Source organism: Euprymna scolopes, chromosome 44 (assembly GCF_053919585.1).
Source record: "Euprymna scolopes isolate OS-2025 chromosome 44, ASM5391958v1, whole genome shotgun sequence".
NCBI lineage: Eukaryota > Metazoa > Mollusca > Cephalopoda > Sepiida > Sepiolidae > Euprymna > Euprymna scolopes.
This window is the reverse complement of record NC_136525.1, coordinates 32,628,946-32,649,538: the sequence shown is the minus strand read 5'-3', so window position 1 is coordinate 32,649,538 and position 20,593 is coordinate 32,628,946. Positions and strand designations below refer to the sequence as shown.

The 20,593-nt window shown below is 33.1% G+C and overlaps 2 protein-coding genes across 5 annotated transcripts in view; both read left to right on the top strand.

Moving 5' to 3' along the window:
* The window catches only part of LOC145268767 (N-acetyltransferase 9-like protein), a 183,928-nt gene extending 182,044 nt beyond the window's left edge, over window positions 1-1,884 (top strand). For all 3 annotated transcript variants that reach the window (XM_080124368.1, XM_080124367.1, XM_080124366.1), the window contains exon 8: window positions 1,355-1,884. The gene's annotated coding sequence lies outside the window, so the exon portion shown is untranslated. The remainder of the gene's footprint in view (window positions 1-1,354) is intronic.
* Window positions 1,885-7,157: 5,273 nt separating this feature from the next.
* The window catches only part of LOC145268765 (arf-GAP with dual PH domain-containing protein 1-like), a 137,181-nt gene continuing 123,745 nt past the window's right edge, over window positions 7,158-20,593 (top strand). Inside the window, exon 1 of one of the 2 annotated variants that reach the window (XM_080124363.1) lies at window positions 7,158-7,299. In XM_080124363.1, the coding sequence (XP_079980489.1) occupies window positions 7,218-7,299 (82 nt within the window). In that variant the 5' untranslated portion in view covers window positions 7,158-7,217. The remainder of the gene's footprint in view (window positions 7,300-20,593) is intronic. The other variant, XM_080124364.1, reaches the window with a different exon arrangement.

The following is a 20,593-nucleotide window of genomic DNA, read 5'->3' as shown; positions in this document are numbered from 1 at the left end:
GTCATCACTATATATCCACTTGACACTCATTTAACTATTATCCTCAAGCAGCCTTTGGCCTTAGATAAGTGGTGATACCTTAGTAAAAAATAATAAAAAATCATATTAATTGTTGACATCTATGCAGATGACATATCGGTTTATGGCAACACTTTGAAGAATATTGGTGATCAAGATCTTTCTGATTTTCTCTCTTCCAACCAAAACATGTGATGTAATGGGAAAAGAAGTAACTTATGGATTTTAACACCTCTAAAACTTATCCCTCCTTTCATCATCAATGCTCTGCTCAGATTCCTGTTTTTGGTTCACTTGAAGTAAACATCTTTCCCTTGAGGAAGCCTCTTGCTTTGATATGCTTTAATGACTCAATTTTACTCCAAACCTGAAATGGAAAGCTTACATTAAATCTGTTGCTAAGATCGCTGGAAAAATTTCTATTGCCCCAGAAAATACCTGACTCCTTTCCCCCCACCTTTTATTAATCCATGATCATAAACCATTAGCAATAGACAGAGGCTACTACTAAGCTAATTAGGGAATGCATAAAACTTAGGAATATCACGATAGTTAGACAATACAGAACCCTGAAAATGTGACCATGTTCATTCGCACAATTCTGAGGCAGCACTTCAGGACTACAGAACACAATGCAAAAGAAGATCGCCAATACATTTGAGCAAACGCCAGTGTGATTTTGCTGAGGGTCTAATGTGAAAGTATATTGTTGCAAGTTTTGTCTGTTCAGCCGCAGCACAGGACAGTATTTAAGCATTGCGGTGGAACAAGAACCATAAAATAATCAGTAGGCAACAGAAGCAACTGTTACATTCCAGTGAGTGGACAACAGATCTAATCCAAGCAAATGATATACTCCAGTGGGAACAGAAAATAATGTAGTATGTATATGATTGCATGACACTGTAGACACTCCAGAGAATCAGAAAACACCTTGCCAACTCCAGCAAACACTAGGAACCTGTATTCCAAGTGGGGAAGAATCATTGCCTTGTAAAGCCTAGTCAGCAAATGAGTCAATATTCTACCTGTATAAGAGTCAGATACGTTTTACGGTCGAGTACTGCTATCACATCTGGGGAGGTGCTGCTCAGATAACTCTTCTTGTCTTGACAGAGTACAGAATCGACTTTGAAATCTAGTGGGGAATGTTCTTATGATCAGTATTAGTAAATATGTATGTGAAATGATCAAATATGAAAAATATGTTTCTGAATTTTTGAGATGAAGATTGATAATACATATTTCTAAGTAGAACAATAAAATTGTCACCCTAGAAAAGATGACATGATTCCATTTGTTTGATGAAAAACGGTTGTCTTTTTTTTTGTTGCAGACCATCTACTAGTTGAACAGTTGTGTGATAGGAGCCTTCTATAATGTCTGAAAGTGACACAATGTTTAACGAGCAAGATTGGAGATGCGCCACTTTACAACTCATGCTCTCTACCAATCCAAGTTATGATAACAGGACCATTGCCAGCAACCTTAAAATGCATCGCTGGATTGCTACGAATAACAGGGCTGTGCCCAGGGCTTCAGAAGGAGTGCTACAACTTTGTACCCTTCTCTCACTGGCCATGCCCTCCTCCTCCAACCTTAACCCACTGGACTACTTTGTGTTGTCATATGTCGAGAACATCACCAACATGACTTCCCATAACACCAAAGCCAACCTGATCGGCATCATCCACCGAGTATTCGCCGAGCTCCCGTCAGCGTTTGTGGAAAAGGCATACTTTCAGTTCCGGACCCATATTGTGGCGGTGATTGAGGCTGAAGGCGGCTACAGTGAATAGATGTCAGCTCTACTACATAATCAAGTTACCTGAATTGATTTTTTTCAATAAAAGTTTTAAAATAAAATGTGTTTTTTTTTTCTTTAGGCGACAATTTTATTGTTCCACATTGTATTTGCATTATTTGGATTATTGTTCTCATCTTGAGCGTTATTAATTCACAATTGTATTCTGAGTATTGTCCGCACTTAGGATTGAACCTTCAACCTCCAGAAGTGTCACTATTTAATTTTACCAACTACCCTATCCATTACCCCATGAGTACTTGTGGAATTACTTTGGACTTCTACCCAGTCATGACTGATGGAACAAGAGTTTGCTAACCCCAACGATTAAATAAATTGTTCCATTCAAGATTTCCAAGTCCGACAAGATACACCTGAAGAAGGTCAGAGGTTACATTGGCTGAAACATTGTGAAAATGCCACTCCAGATGAGAACAGTAGTTCAAATAATTCAAAACATTTCTAAAAATATTTGTTTTACAACATCATGCTTATGTTTTAAATAAAGTGAAAGTAAAAAAGATACTCTGTTTCTTTCTTTGTTTACTGTTTTCTCTTCTTTCCTTTTCTATAATGAATGAAAATGGGACACACTCAAATCAATTACTCTCTCTAATGTCGATGCAAATCTAAGCATTAATTCACACGGAGGTGTGAACTCAAAAATTTTCAACCAATGTTTAAAACAGTTGGAACCTAAGTGAGTTAGCTGATCTCAATATAAACAATCACTCAATAATGAAGAAACCCACCCTTGTCCGAATGGTGCACCCATGTTGCTGTCACTCAGTTGATAAAGGTAACGAGAACACAACATGCCCAACAAAGAGATGACAGACTCAAGAACCAATGACTTCTACCAGACTGAAGATCTCTTAATGGCTGCTTCTATTAAACATGAAGCATATACATGCACAATTCTTCTCACTGACACATGGTTATGACCCACGAAAGGGATATATTTGTAGTAGTAGCTGAGTGGTCTTAGCAACAGTTTTTAATAATAATCTGGTAAGTTGCTTTACAGAATAGGTGTTCGTGGTTGGAGCTGGTATTCCTTAGCATGAGGCTTTTGGTGTATTATTCGATGTCTCTCCCAGGCAGTTCCACTAGTCAATATTTATAGCTTAACCAATCAATTATGTTCTTACAAGGAGGAAGAACCCGGATGTACTCATATTCATTACTAGGGCAATGACAACAGCATATTTTTTTAAAATTGTTTTGATTGTAGAGTTATCTGATTCTTGGTTGATTAATTGTGTCTAACTGTGTTGGATATATACTCGAGAGTCAAAACAATGGAAAAAATATGCTGCTGTCATAGCCCTATTCATTACACACCATAGAATATCCTATATCCTTACAAAACTACCACCACCACCACCATCATCATCATCATCATCATCATCATCATCATCCAACTGTAGTTGAGATAATGGAGTTCACACCCTCACACCAAATATCCTGGTCCTACATTACTGCTTTCAAGTCCTGCTTCTCAACATTGGCATCCCTTGCAATGATATCTAGGTATGTGAGCATTCTATTTCTGGAGTGGGTAGTAGGGTTCCACAAAAGTCGGGAAAGAATAACTTCATTTACTGCTCTAGAACAATGGCATGCAAACTGAACACGTCTTGCTTTGATAATTGATGCAAATGGAAGTTTGGCATACATTTGTTGTTTGGTCGAATGGGTCTTCCATGAGAGAATTTGGGCTGTCATGATAAGGCGTTTTTTTTTTTTTTTTTTTTTTTTTACATGGGGGTCACCACTTATCAAGGCCCAAAGGCCACTCAGGAATAAGGGTTATTGCGTGTACAGTAATCAATTAGATAGTATTGTAGTAATCATTAGTATTGGGGGTTTTGATAGAGTGTCTTACTTAAGGGGGCGGTTTGTCAGTAGTTTGTTTATGTTGGACTTGAAGACATCCAAGTTGTAGTCAGGTGGGAAACAGGCAAGCGGCAGAGAGTTCCACTGGCGTGCAGTTCTAAGAAAGAAGCTTTGCTCATGGAATCTACGTTTGGATTTAGGCACAGATAAAGAGTGGGGAAAATTATTGACTGTAGTTTCAGCCAGACGGATGTTTCTCGTGAAAGATTGGCGAGGGGGACGAGGGATTGGAGCTCAGACGAGCACCTGCCATGGAAATAACGATAAAACAAAGACAGGCTTGCAACGTCTCTTCTGTGGGAGAGAGGTTGCAGGGAAGAGAAAAGGGCATCCCCCACTAAACCACGAAGTCTATTTTGTACTCTGTCAAGGCAGGATAGGCTGTTTTTAGCAGCTCCTGCCCAGATGTAGCAGCAGTACTCCATCCTTGGACATACTTGGCTTTTATAAAGATAGAGAATTGCATCAGTAGTGAGATATCTTCTGGAGCGGTAGAAGGATCCCACCATTTTCCCAGCGTTCCTGGCAACAGATTTGATGTACGTGTTCCATTTTAGATCAGGAGTAAAGGTCAAGCCCAGAAGCTTGTCAAAACATGGAGCCTCTCCAAGACGAGAGCCATCCATTTCAATTGATGCCAGATGGGGATCAGAGCGTTGATGATGTAAAGATAGAAGCTTGGTTTTGGATGCATTAAAAGTGACCAGCCACATCTTCCTCTATTATACCATGTGCTCAAGATCAGAGGAGAGAGAATTAGAGAGAACTTTGTCAGTTATGGCCTTTGATGTGTTGCCATAGATGGTCGTGTCATTAGCATAGATGTCAACGAATGATTTAAGTATGTGTTTGGGAGATCATTGATGTAGATCAGGAAGAAAGTTGGACCCCTGAGGGACTCCAGCATTAATACTGTGGGCCTCTGATTTCTGCCCATCAACCACTACTCTTATGAACCTATCGGAGAGAAATGATTTAATGATTGAGAAAACATTTCCAATAATACCGTAGCTGGAAATCTTGTGAAGTAGGCCCTTATACCATACCTTATCAAAGGCCTTTGATATTTCCAGAGCAATTGCCCTAGAAAGGAAACCTTTGTCAAGAGATTCACTAATCCTGTGAGATATAACCGTTAGCACATCTGCTGTAGATCTTGCAGAGTGGAAACCATATTGCATGTCACTAAGAAGGTTGTTTCTGTTGAGGTGGTTGACTACTTCTTTATTTAATATGGATTCCAACAACTTACTCATGACACACAGGAGACTTATTGGTCTGAACTGAAAGGGAGATATATACATTATTCAGGTTTCCAACTTTTTCAAAAATGTCCATGTTTTTGAACCATAGAGGAGGATGAGGTGTATTATATATTAAAAAAATTTTCAATTTGATGTTTTTGCTGAGACGTGATGTCCAGATTTTGCTTTTTTGATGTTGAAATCTTTGAATGCGGATGAGATGAAGGATCCATTAATCTGTTTTAGCGGCGTTTTATTCAATGTTTTGATACTGTGATCTGAGTTGGAAGAAGAGTTTTTTTTTGTTTCAATATGGTTCAAGCCCAAGTTAGAGGCTTGTTCAAGAGACTGTGAATTTGCAAGGGACTCGCTTCTAGAAGTGTAAGCCATGTTTAGTTTCAGAACAGTTTCTGATGCCTCTTTGTTCTACTCAAGTCCTGGAAGTGACTGGTTTTCAGTAGACAGAACAGTTTCCTGGTAGCAAAGTGTAGTTCTGATGTAATTAGTGTAATGTCATCAGCAAAATCAGTGTTGGTTAAATTGACAGCTGGATGATATGAGATTTGTCAAGGTTTTATCTGATACTTCTTTGTGTGGATCATGACCACGGACGTGCAGGATGTAGTCCACAAAAAGAATGAAGAGGAAAGGGGTAAATGTGTCAGCTTGTTGTATGGCTGCATGAATTGAAAATGGCTCAGCCTCGCCATCAGATCTTAATATGGTCGAGGTTGTGCTGGTTTAAAGAATTTCGATAACATTGATTATCTTTGCTAATATACCATATAATGCTAGAATCTCAAACATCTTATCTATCTCAACCAAGTCAAAGTCTTTTGAAAAGTTAACAAATACAAAAGAAAGATCTATGTTGGAGGCTTGTGACTCCTTCAGAAACCTGTGAATACATAAGATTTGGCTAAAAGTGGATGGTTCTTTCCTAAAATCATTCTGGTTCTTTTGATTAATGATTCAACGAAAAGAATGAGTTGATTGAGGATTATTTTGTTGTAAATTTTTGCAGCAAAATGAATTTACAAAGCATGGAGTATTGTTACTACATCTTGGTTAGTGAATCTGCCTTTAATCTCTCACCATCTCACAGGGTCCAAAAAAAGAGTCTCAAATTTAATAGGGCCTGCACTATTGACCAAGCTCAAACCACTGTCCCATCACCGCAATGTTGCATCCCTGTACCGGTTTTACAACTACTTTAATGGAATGTGCTCTGAAGTGGATTTGTGCCTCCTCAACATATATACTCTCAACTAACTCAACAAAATCCCATCCCTTCACTGTTGAGATCCCTAGATGTCAGAAAGCCTTCTACTCTAATAATTTCTTTCCCAGACTGCAAGACATTGGAATTCTCTTCCTGTTTCTTGCTTACTCGATGGTACTAACTTGCAGAAGTTTAAATGTAATGTGAACACACATTTTGCTACTCAACTTCCCACAGACACAATCCAAATAGTAACCTCTTATATTCAAGTGACTTGTTTGGAGGTGGAAAATAAATAAATAAAAATAAATAAAAACATAAAGTGAATTTAACATTTACTGAATAGTGACTGTGCCTCGTCATCGTCATCATCACTACCACCACAATGACTACCAACAGCAGCAGTTTTAATTGTTTTAATATTTTCTTTTCCCTACAGTTTTTTTTCTCAAAGAGGAGGCGTTGATAGTTTTCCTCCACTCTATCATTATTTCCATGGTTGATGCACGATTGCACGACTAAGCCCAAATTTCTGCCCCCCCATCATCATTCACAGTAAGAACTCGTCTTATTACCACTACTGCAAAGTATTTTTCTTTCTTTTTCTATGCGTCTAAAACCAAGTATAATTTCCGTGGACAAAGTTTCTTTGTAAATGCTCCCCATCTATAAAACACATTATCATGGGACTGGTTTCCTGCAAACTACAATAGAATTGCCATTAAATACATATCGATCTGTCCTCTTAATTAATCAAATTTTGTCCAGTCATCGTTTTAAAGCCTCTCATAGCATTGTTCATCATCGAACTGACAATTTCATTAACCCTTATCCTCGAATGGTTTTTGGCCTTTATAAGTGGTGACGCATTAGTATAATGGAAAAGTGTTATTTTTTTAAAATGTATTTAAAGTTTAAATTAAATACATTTGCAGTTTAATTAGTAATTCAGAAAGTTCGGGTCGATTCACGGAAAAGTTGATTCGGCAGTTTCCGTCATTTTCCGTCAGTCTGTTTCAGCAGTGTCAAGATGGCGGACCAAAGCAAAATGTTTCTTCTCAAATTGCTGGAAATACCAGAAAATAACGTCTGCGCTGATTGTGAAAGCAAAGGTAAATAAGTGTTTGTATGATTAAGAACTATAACTCTCTAGTCTAATTTAAAGAAAGTGTTAAATATATTTGCATCTTGTTTAATATTTTGTTATTCAATCGTTTTTTATATACACGGCTATTATGTTCTGCTCGCTAGTAGTTGTGTTTTTGTCATGCGAAAATTGAACGAAAAATTAAAGAAAATAAACTTTTTTCACGGTAAAAATTATTTACAAGAATAAAAACATGTTTTAATTTCGTAAATATTTCTTATTTATTAATAATTATTTACTGTTTTTATTTTATTTTTTTTGTAATAATTAAAATTTATCCCCCAAAGTAAATATGTTCATTTTTTGTTCAGTGGTTGGGGTTTTTTCTTAAACAAAAACGTGTTTTAAAATATTTTAAATTAATTTATTTTCTATGCAAATATTTTGAATAAGCAATCGAATCATTTCTGAGTTAAATAATAATATTTAAATGATTTTTTGTATGTAATTAATAACAAAAAAAGCTAAAAGAGGTTGAAAGTGTAGTAATTTCTCATTCATTTTTTAAGGGGCGGAACATTTAAAAATTTTTACCCTTTCTCATATTCCGATTTTGTTATTTAATCTTTTTTTTTTTAAATTATTTATAGACACGGCTAACAACAAAATTAAGAATAACATGACTTTTTAAAAGGTAAATTAAAATAAACGTATTTTTATATAAATAAATATTGGCGGACATGAACGAGAATAACCCCCTATATATTAGTACCCAAATCCACTGAAAAAAAATTGCAAAAAAACTGAAAGCCGTTCTTAACATGGGGAGGTTGAGGGTATTTATTCCGAAAGCCGTTCTTAACATGGGGGTGTATTTCGAAAGCCATTCTTAACATGGGAGGTTGGGATATTTATTCCGAAAGCCGTTCTTAAGATGGAGAAGTTGGGGGTGTTTATTCCGAAAGCCGTTCTTAACATAGGGAGGTTGAGGATGTTTGTTCCAAAAGCCATTCTTAACATGGGGAGGTTAGGGGCGTTTATTCCGAAAGTCGTTCTTGCAGTGGAGTGTGCCAGTAGTGATTCTCGTTCAGGTCCGATTAAGTAATTTCTACAAATAATTACATATATATTTAATAATTTAGATTAATCAGATTATTAATCTCATCTTGGTTGTTATTTTCCACAACGTTTCAACCGACGTAACCTCCGATAAATGTTTACATTAGTGTCTTAAACTCCATGTTGCCAAAACTAAAAATTCTACATGTCGATATTAACTTGGTAAAAGTCTATTATGGTACGGCAGTGACGGCACAATCACGTTGACACACCGGTTCTTGACACATCACCGAAGTTCAGCAACGTTGAGCCTGGCCAGTACCAGATGGGTGACTATTTGGGAAGGCTAGGTGCTGTAATATGTACCTTCTGGGAAGGTTGGACGTGGGGTCAGCAGTCAGCACTCTCACCCCGAAAAAAGGGTATTATTATACAAACACCGTGACAGGGTTAGGTTTAGGGTTAGGGTTAGGGTTAATTCGCTGTCACGGTGTTTGTATAGTTTTACCGAAAAAAGAACTCCTCGCTACAAAAGAATCTACAAAAAGTTGTGGATGGCCTATGCCCCTCCAGGGTCTCAGAGCTATGGATGGATGGAAAAGTCTATTATGCTGCCGCAAAATCGGGTGTTGAATCTGTACAATTGTGTTACAGGGCACCATTGGTGCCCTGTAACACAACGAACGAGTAACGACTAACCCTAAGTAGTTGGTATTGGTATTTACATTAATTTTGTAAAAGTCTATCCTCAAAAGCGGCTTAAGAATTTGTACGATTCAACCCAACTACTAATCCCAAGTCCGGATTGATAAAACTAAAACGAATTTTTAAAATCCTATAATTTAAAAAAACAACAAAAAAAAAACATGACTGCCCATTTTAGGTTTCTTGTTCTTTTTAGCGAGGAGGAGCAAACTGAAGTAGGTCTTAGGTCTGTTTGTTCTGATACTACACTACATATTGTTTTCTGTTATCGAAGGAGAAATCCTTCGAGATTAAGGCAATTTAAAATTTTATCCCAATTCAAGATTCCCATTTACAAATCTTCTCACTAAAACACCAACATTATGTCTAACTCTTCCCTCTTGGGGAGGCAAGTAAATAGAACCTATATTTTGGATTATTTAGCGATTAATTCGGACTTAGGGTCAGTGAGTTGGTTAAATATTTTCAAACTTGAGAAAATAGGTAAATTCGAACTTTATTTAATCACAGGAGCTTATTTCGTGAACCATGACCGGCTATAAGTGTCAGATAAACCAAGAAGAAAATAAAAATTACTTAACACTTCTACCCGGTCATGGCTAGCGAAACAAGAACAATGTACCTCTTCCTAATAGAGGTGTTCAATTCGAAATTTTTGTATCAAATGGATAATCTGGTGACTTTTCAGAATAGTCAGCAAAGTAAAAAAGATAAAATAAACAACAAATAAATGTAATTAAAACGCTGGTAGAACATTTTCGCACGGTTGGTGAGTATTTTGATTAATTTTCGATATTTGAGCGATTATTGACGCTCGGTTGAGACCACCACCACCACCACTTTGTTTTTGTTTTTAACAGGATTTACACTACCATTTTTAAGTAAAAAACACTTTAAAGTAAATTAAAATACAAAAAAGTAAAAATTTATCCAGGTAGGGAAAAGAATAATTAATCTTGCCTTTGGTAACATTTATTTGCTATATATTTGTTTTGATCATTTTTTTTTCTTGCTTTGTTGGCTATTCTGGAAAATCACCGATGATTGAGTTCGTCATAGAGATAGGAGTGTAGTATCTGTTTCAATACTACACGTTTCGAGGTGGTACTTTAAAATCAGACTGGCAGAGTCTTGGGCGTTCTACTGTTCCTTTATTCTCTGTGGGTCTAAGGTCTAATTCTTAGGCGTCCACCTTCCCAGGCTTTATCTTCTGGCTCTTTGAGAAAAGGTTTATTGCTAATCGCATGAGGCGCCCTTATTGAGGAATGTTGACGGGTTTTCCAGGCAATTGTTTTAGACCAAAGTACTCTTCTTCTAAGAAGTTGGTTTTTCTGTGGCACTTTCCTGCCCTTGTGTCTAATCTTTCTGCCTTGGGTGGGGGTAAATAACCATCTTTTGTCGTGTAGATAAATGAAAGGGTTTAATTCGAAATTTCGTATGTTCCCGATGCATCTGAAGAAGGTGGTGGAGATTATTATATCGATAGAAAAATGAGTACTTATGTTGGATACAGATCGTGCTATTTTTTTAGATAGGATTTTCAAGATGAATTCCATAGTGCAGTGCACACTAACATGCTGAAATAATAACTTTATTTAGGAAGCCATTCTTAACATGGGGAGAGGAGGGTGTTTTGTAATTATCTGTACTTTCACCTAACAATTTAATAAAAAAAAAACGATGTCGTAAAACTTGAAAATACTATTTAAAAATAGCGGGCTTTGCACCAGCACCATTGTTAGGTGAAAGTACAGAATAGTTACAAGACACCATGTTAAGAATGGGTTTCTAAATGCTTTCAGCTCGGTTCCTATTCTGTAAAAAAAAAAGTTCAAAATAACAACCAAGATGAGTCTAGTAGTCCGAACAACTCAAACATGTATTTTTCTATATAAATTATAAATATTTGTCGACATGATATAACTTGATCTTTTATTAATGTCTTCCGTCAATGAGTTCAATTATTCAATATGTCCGTAAATAAATTTGATTATTTAAATGCTGTGTACTTCTCCAGATTCATCCATTATTTTTATTTTTTGCTTAGAAAAAAACAAAAAAAACAACAAAAAACCAAATCACCATTATTTAAAAAAATAAAATCATTTTTTACATTAAAAGAATGCTCTTTTTTTTTTTTACGTATGAATAAAAAAAATGTGCATAATTTAATTTGATAAAATTGTATCTTTGCACCGTATGAATTTTACTTTATTAGGCGATTACATACAATCAACTTAAAAACATAGCTATATATATAAACAATTATTTTAGAATTTAGAGTAAGCGATCAGTTTTGCATAAAAATTTAATGTTAAATGTTTACCTATTTTTGGGCATTTTTAATGAAAATGATCATTCACTTCCAATCCAGATAGTGTTTTTAAGGACATGTAACCAAACATTTCTTTCAAACAGGAGATAAATTGTGTTTGGAGGAAGAGTAACAAATATTGAACATTTTTATGCGGAGAAACAAAAATCTAATAAAAAAAAAAGCAAAAGCAATTACTTTTAATCATTTTAAAATGAACGACATAATTGTAAGAGTTATTAATTAATAATATCAAACCAAATGTCCATGTGTGTCAGATGTTTGTGTGTGCCTTCTAGAAAGAAAGGTTAGAGAATTCTTTCCGGTGAAGACAATGGAAGTGGTTCTAATCTCTAAGTACTACTCTTCTGACCAAAGCCAGAGGGGGGGGCATTATTGAAAGCTTAAAATATATTTTATTTTTAGAAAATTTATATCATATGTATAAAATTTTCCGGGGAAGACAATGGAAGTGGTTCTATGTGCCGAATATCCACGGGCTGCTAAGTGACCTATGGGGACACAGCACTTCAAATACGTATTTTAATGAAATTTAAACCGCATGTATATAAGATACTAATTTAGAAAGTTTTCTAACATTTCGGTTTCTTATGACTGTATATGAGAGGGGATGCAAAACGGGAGAATGGCGACTAGTATAGAGAAAGAAGAAAAAAAATAGTGAAAAAGTACATATCCTTATTCTGAGCAATATCTGGTTAGTTGATATTCCTGATCAAATATGAGTGTACGATATAACATTGTTAAAAGTAACTAAAACAAAACAAGCCTTTCCTCAACTGTATAACTAACCCTAAGTCCGATTGGCAATTTGGAAATAAATAAATAAAAAGCAGAAAGGTTACGCAATGCTTACGTATCGTTAAAAGTCAATGCCCATCTCTTAATGTTATGTTTTATTGTATATTTTAAGCAGAAAAAAAAATTCCCGACAACAATAGATCTCCAAGAAATTATGAAAATGTAGACCCCCCCCTCAAATAGTTATATGTCCCTAAAAACGCTATCTGACCACTGGTCAGTGTAGTGACCAAGAAGTGGGTGATCATTAATGAAATTTACGAAAAGAATGCTTTATTTTTTTTTTTTTTAAATGTTTTACTTTTGAATGTTTTTTTTTTGGAATGTTTGAAATGCTTTTTTAAATTGAATGTTTTTTTTTTTTAATTGAATGTTTTACTTAATCGACATAAAACAAAAACAGTCTAAGTATTTTTTTTTCCAATACTACATAAACATAAGACAGTTCGGTTCAAGAAGTCATTAAAATATTTCCTCTTATTTCACTTTTTTACCAAATGGTGGATGTAATAATTATTGATTTTTTTAATCGTATTTCTTGTCATCAAATAAAATTATAATTTATATTTTAAAATCTTGAAAATCGAATTTTATGTCCACGTTTTAATCGCTGGCGGCCATTATTTATTTTTTATTTCCATACTTAAAAATATTATTTACAAAAACAAAAGCTTTTTTTTAATCTAAAATAACAAAATTTCGACATTCGTTTTGTACAAACAAATTTAAAAGCAAGAATGTAGGTAGACGTTAAAAATATTAAATTTTTCAATAATAATTGGAATTGGGTAACTTTTTTTGCAGGATAGACATGCATGCAGTGTATTTTTCCGACTGTATTTGCAAGTTAAATTCAAGTTTTACAGTATCTTTTGTTTATTAAATTGTTAGGCGAAATTGCAGAAGTTACAAAACTTCCCATGTTAATAATGGGTTAAGAATAACGTTATTATTTCAGCACGGTCCGTCTGCAAAAAAAAAAAAAAAAAAAAAAAAAAATCCGACAATATTGCCCTCCCCCAAAGATAAAAAGGTGCTTATGCAGTGCATTTTTTTAACAAGTGCATAAGTTATGCAATGCACTTGTAACCGTGCTATTTTTTAAAGTAGTATTTTCAAGTTGTACGATATCTTTTTTTTTATTAAATTGTTAGATGAAAGTACAGAATTAGTACAAAACACCCTCCCTATGTTAAGAATGGTTTTCTAAATAACATTATTTCAGTACGGTAACAAAAGTGCATTAGTACCGATAAAATTTATATAAATTAAAAAGTAAACTCACTTTTATTTCAAAGTAATCGGTACAAGTGAGAAAATATCTAAAGCCCAATCGAAAGTAGGCGAGATATTCCAGTGATCTCTATGATACAATTGAGTCGATAGTATTTCTTAATGTATTCACAACACAAAAACGCATACGTTCCGTATAAATTACACGGATTGCATTATGTAGATTCAATGTATTATGTATGTTTTGCATTATATGACAAAATTACATAAAATAGCGTGCAAATAAAATGGTTCAATTTTATTATAGGGATGATAACAAGATCACCTATTTTGCTTCTTGATACGTGCCCAAATCATTTCTTTCTGTATCGATACTTCTGCAGTTTACAGACCGTACTATTTTGTATATAGGATTTTGCAAGTTAAATTCAGTTTTTATGGTATATTTTGTTATTAAATTGTTAGGTGAAAGTACAAGATGGTTAATCCCTTCTCTCCCTATTAACAATGGGTTTAATGTTATTATTTCAGAACGGTCTGTAAACTGTACAAGTACTTGTTTGTCTATAAACGCTTGTTGTTGTGAAAACTGTCGGTACGAATAGCTAATCGGCACATAGTTGTATGCTTATGCATATTTAAAAAAAAAAAGGGGCGCTTCTACAGAATTGGGACGAGATTTTCGGAAATCGTAAAACTGAATTTCACATGAAACAATTTCTCGTATTTCTAAGATGATTATATCCAAAAATTACGAAAATCGATAAGGTAGAAAATTTTTTATTAAAGAAAATAAAAAATAGAATTTGATGAAAACGTAAAACACAGGAGAGTTCAACAAGGAGGTAATTTCCCGTTCGAATTAAACAAAGATGGCAGCAATTTTTCACCTGTTAACACAAAGTTTTTTTTAAAATAATAATAATAATAATAATATAATATATTCAGGTAATTTCGACTGCATAATCTGGAAACTACCATTGTAATTTATTAAAATTGACAAAAAAAAATAAATAAATAAAATAAAAATAAAAATAAAAAAAATCAGTTGAAACCATTGTTTTTATCTGAAAACTCCACTATAAAATCTCGTCCCAATTCTGTAGAAAAAAAAAAAACAAAAAAAAACGAAAGCTTTTAGTCATGGGGGTAAAACCACATACATTATTCAACATCAATAATATCGCAAAAACAACTCCTGCTGCTAACAATGCAGAAACATTCCCATATTCACAGTTACAACAGTAATATTCTAACACTAATCCACGGCCTTCAAGTTTTTTTTTAATTTTTATTTATTGAGTGGATGGGTGAACGCATATCAAGGCCTAAAAGCAACTTAAGAATTAATGAGTGTTAAGTGGACGGTGAAGCACCATTGTGATGTTCAGTGTTACTTGGTTATGATTTAATTATTTAAGAAGACGGTCCAGCAAGAATTTCTTTACATTAGACTTGAAACGACCATGTTATAGTCAGCTGAGTAGTTTCCCTACAGTATTGTGTTCCATAGACTGGCAGTTCTAGGAAACAAACTTTGCTCATGGAATTTTCATTTAGTTTTAGGTACAGATAAAGGATATTGTTGACAGTGGTTGTAGTTGCAAATGTTTTCGGGGGGGGGCATAGTTAGAAACACATTCGAGAACTTACCACGAAAATAACGATAGAGCAGGGATTTGAAACAGGAATATTAACTAAATTTAAATAATATAAAAGTAAAAAGATTCCCCGGTAACACCAAGTATGTACAGCTAGGTGTGTCAGAATTTTTGGAGGAATTTTTGACACCCCTAACACAAAACAACAAATAAAATATTAAAAAACTCGTAATTTCTCTTTTTATTTTCTTTATGGAACATACTTCCAAAATAAACTATTAAAGTTGTTTAAAAAAATAATAGAAATATTATTTTTTATTAAAAAAAAAAACAATATTTACAAAGTGCCTGCACGCGTTCATGCAGCCATGTTTTTTACGTAATGAAATCAGTTGAATTTTACGAGTTAAATTTTTTTCAATTTTGAAACTTTAAAAATCTATCAAAATTTTTCTATTGGTTCAATTTTTACGATATTTTCAGGGTCAATGTGAAATTTTATGCTCTTTCCAATAAACCGAATATAATATTTTAGACAAACGTTTTTTTTTACCCCCCCCATTTTGAAATGTCTATTAAAAAGTAAATAATTAATTTACGCACCAAAGTTTTATATATCACAAATTGAATATCAATAAATAAAATATTCTAATTTTAAACAAAAAAAAAGTGTTTTTTGAAAATTTACCTGTAAAGTCCAAAGTGTAAAACTTTTTTTTTTTAAAACCACGTTGATTTTTTTTAAGCGAAAGCTTATGTGATGCTTACATAGTCAAGTAAATATCGGATGCTGATGACAATTTTTTCTATTTCATTCAATGTTTTCTTTTTTTAGATATTAAAAAAAAATCACTCGATAAAATAGAAATAAAATATATTATTTAAAAACTCATGTATTTCATTAAGAGAATAAAAAAAAAAAATCGCCAGAGTGGGTTTGTTTTTAAACGGCAAAAACTATTAAGTGAATGTGTTCAGTTTTCAAGTACGGTGGCCCCAAAATACTAATTTTGGTTTACAGTACGCAATAGAAAGAGACATTAATTGTGACGCTTAGCACCACCGAAGATTCAATGCAAAATAATACTTGCTTAAAAAAGTATTTTATTTAAAAAGGACATGGAATATAAAATATAAATATTGATAAATTCTTAACAATAAAGAATGGAAGTACTCATTGAATAGTATTTTTTATAGGTAAGTGATTTATTGGTATTTATATATATTTTTTATAATCGAACTAAGTAAAATTTCATTGATTTTCTTCAAATCGTTTTTAAAGAAAACCGATTTTAAAAAACAAATATTGCATAATTTGCTATTAAACCTATTATTTTTCTTTAAATTTGGTCTTTGCTCCTTTAATTGAAAAAAATTAGGGTTTGAATTGCATTTTTCAAGTAGTTATAAGCTTCGAAAGATAGTAAGTTGAATTATTAAAGTTCTTATCATTTTTAATGGTCGCTTCTGATACACCTAATGTACAGCTAATATAATTATATAAAGATAGAAGGAATAAAAAATAATTCTAGTGGATTTTAGCAGAATTGTTTTTTAAAAACTGTCTTAGAATTTTGGTAAAAGTCTACATTGCCACCGCGGCGAAACCAGATGTGGAATCGGTACAATTGATGTCCTTCATTAAACCCACCACTAACCCTAAGTTCGAGGTGGCGTATTGCCAACCCGGATTCAGAGTTGATGATTGAATTAGCGAAGGCAACTTATTTTATTATTCTCTTTCTAGTTCGTCACACATGGGAGTTGCACTGTTATTTCACATCCGGTTTCTACTACTACTACTACTACTCTCTCTCTCTCTCCCCATATATATATATATATATATATATATATATATATATAGGTCACTGCTTATCAAGGCCCGGGGGTTAATGAATGTTAGGTAGACGGTGCGATAACACTTTGATGATCAGTAATGATAGAACATGGGTAGAGCTTGATTATATAAGAGGACGGCTCAACAAGAACTTCTTTACATTAATCTTGAAAATGACCGATCATGTTATAGTTAGCTGGGAAGCAGCCTCACGGTATTGTATTCCACAGACGGACAATCATAAGAAACAAACTTTGCTCGTGGAATTTTCGTTTAGTTCTAGGCACAGATAGAGAGTAACGAATATTATTGACACTTGTAGTTAGACAAGTATTTGATGTGAATATTTTACAGGGGGGGGGGGGGCATAGATTGAAGTTCAGTTGAGCATCTGCCATAAAAGTAACATGATTTTATTACAATAAAAGATGGTTTATTTTAAAGAAACAAAAATAAATAAATGACACAAAAACTAATACCATGAAATCGTTTAATAATTGTAATTGCAAATAGCTTTCCATACACTCAAATTTGTTTTGAAGATAGGAAATGACTAATATGTGTGTGAGAGATTCATATCTATACTCTTATAATTTTTTTTTGATATTCGTATTAAAAAACTTTTTTCTATTAGTATTTATTTGCTTTCCCACGAAAGCAAAATGTGACACAAGGTCGTTTTAATGTGGAGTTAAACTAGCTCCCGAAAAGAAGGCAAAAGGAGCACTCTGGTTGGGACTAAAAATAATAATAATCGTCCCGGTTTCTCTTCCATTAACCGACACAAATTAGCTTAAGGAATTAACAAATTAGCTTATCGAAACAGATACTACACTTTGATCTTGGCCCCAAAATGAAAATGCAACTTTGTTATACATAGGTCATGGAATTGCATTTAAAAGATCTAGCTAATTTGCATATTCTTTTAAATATTCATTTTAATTAATTCCCTGTTAGTTTTTTTCCGATTTTCTTATGGGATGATCATTTTTAGTTAACTATTATGCGTAATTATATTCATGCAGATATTCTACATGATTTATACTTGCGTAATATTTGCGTAAACCTCTTTCTATATATATTTTGCGTATATATATATATGTTTAAAAGATTTTGCCTCCCAAACTCCTCTGTCAGTTTTTGGTCTATAGACATGAAATTTAATTTATAGGGTATTCAAACCCATGTGCAACTTTAGATTTGGGTTTTAGTTGGGGAAAATTGGTGAAGAAGTGTGAAAATTAAAAAATGGAATTTTCCAGGTGACGGTCGAACGACGGCATTACGTATATGCATGCGTAATGTAATAGCTATTGGTCCATGTTTTCATTTTTAGCCTTGTAGCAAAAATGTTTTCATAGCTCAGGCATTAAAGTCAAAGGAAAAAGTAAATCGTAAGCTAAATGTTTTGGTTTCGATTCTTGGTGGTGGCGCACAAGTCTTTTTTTTTTTTTTTTAAACTTTTTAAATCATGACTATATATTGTGTCCAATATAATGTTTTTCTATAATATAAATCTCACCTGTCTGTTTAAATGTATGTATGCCTAAAACTTTCGACAGAGGCAACAGATTTTCACAAGATTGGTATCATTTTGAAGCTCGTCTCGGACAACAAATATCGAAAAATTGGCCAAAAACATTAATTCCTTCACCCTCAACTGGGCAGTTTTCTACAAGGAGGGGTCGCTTTTTTGCGAGCCATTTTTGCAAGTCATCGTATCGGTTGGATTGACTTTGCCTAATTTTAACATTCCGAACTTCCGGTCGTGTCATGGAGAAGGGGTAAGACGTCAGATTTTCTTTTACTTTCTTTTCCGTCTTCGCATTACGGGTTCGAGCCTGTCTACCTATTATCACTTTTTTTTTTTTTTGCTCAACACACATCTCCAAACACCCGGGCAACGCCAGGCATCCAGTCTGGTATAATAATAAATACAAAATCTGCATTAATCAAAAGATCATAGTTAAGCGTATTTTACGACCGGGCAATGCCAGGCGGCCTGCTAAACAAAACACTACAACTTATTGATTGACTAGCTGTGTCAGGATTTTTGGGGAATTTTTGACACTCCTAACACAAAACTGCGAATAAAATATAAAAAACTCGTAATTTCTCTTTTTAAAGTGGGTTGTTTATTTTCTTTATGGAATATACTTCCAAAATAAACTATTAAAGTTGTTTAAAAAATAATAGGAATATTATTTTTTATTTAAAAAAAAAAGTGTTTACAAAGTGCATGCACACATTCCTGCAGCCATTTTTTTCTACGTAATGAAATGAATTGAATTTTACGAGTTAATTTTTTTTTAATTTTGAAACTTTAAAAATCTATCCAAATTTTTCTATTGGTTCAATTTTTACGATATTTTCAGGGTCAATGTGAAATTTTATGCTCTTTCCAATAAACCGAATATAACATTTTAGACAAACGTTTCTTTTAAATTTACCCCCACCACATTTTGAAATGTCTATTAAAATAAAAATAATTAATCTTCTCACCTCTGATTTATATATCAGAAATTGAATATAAAAGATCAATAAATAAAATAAGCTAATTAAAAAAAGAATAGTTATTTGCATATTTACCTGTAATGACCAAAGTTTTAAACTTTTATTTTAAAAAACATGTTGATTTTTTATTTTTAAGTGAAACCTTATAATCTTATTATATTGTCCAGAAAATTTTGTATAATTACGATAATTTTTTCAATTTCATTCGATGTTTTTTTTTTTTTTTTTTTTTTTTTTTTAGATATTAAAAAAAAAAAATTCACTTCATAAAGAAGAAATAAAATATATTAAATCAAAATCTGATGTATTTTTTTGATAGAAGAAAAGAAAAATCGAAAATTCATTGAGTGGTTTGCGTTCAATCGGCAAAAAATGATGAGTGAAATGTGATCATTTTTTCGTACAGTAACCCATATCAATCAACTTTATTGACTTCAAATATCTAAGGGGAGATAAATTAAATGTTTGTTTCTTCATATAGTTACTATCGAGATTACTTTTGAAATGTAGTTGGTCTAATGTGTTGTTTTTACGTTTTGGAAATAATTATTTATGTCCCTTTTTGAGGCATCCATATTTGACAACTTGAAAAATCAAAGAAACCGTTTTGGCTAACGAGTTGCGAAAACGCGATTTTCTGGGACCCTTGCTTTAAAAAATCCGGTACTCATGCAGAGTAAAGCCATTCTTAACATGGGGAGAGAAGGATGTTTTGTACCTATTCTGTACTTTAACCTTACAATTTAATAAAAGCAGATATCATAAAACTTAAATTAAACTTGGAAATACGATTTTAAAAATAGCGCGGATCACTCTCTGCATTAGCACCAAAAATCCTTTTATTTAAAAAGTACATTGAATATAAAATATAAGTATGGACAAATTCTTATAAATGAAGAATGGAAGCACCCATTGCTTAGTATTTTTTTATAGGTAAATGATTTTTTGGCATTGGATAAGTTAAAATTCGTTGATTTTCGTGAAATTTGTTTTAAAGAAAAGCGATGAAAAAAAATGTATATTTTTCGATTAAACCTTTTATTATTTTAAAATTTGGTCTTTGCTCATTTTATTGAAAAAATATTAGGGATTGAAATTACATTTTCATTTTGTTAAGCTTCAAAAGTCTAATTAATCAAATGTTTATTCACTATGTAATGGCGACTTCTGACACTGCTATTGATTGACAGACACTTCATCGGTTTTGTTGTCAGTCATCAGCAAAGGAGAAATC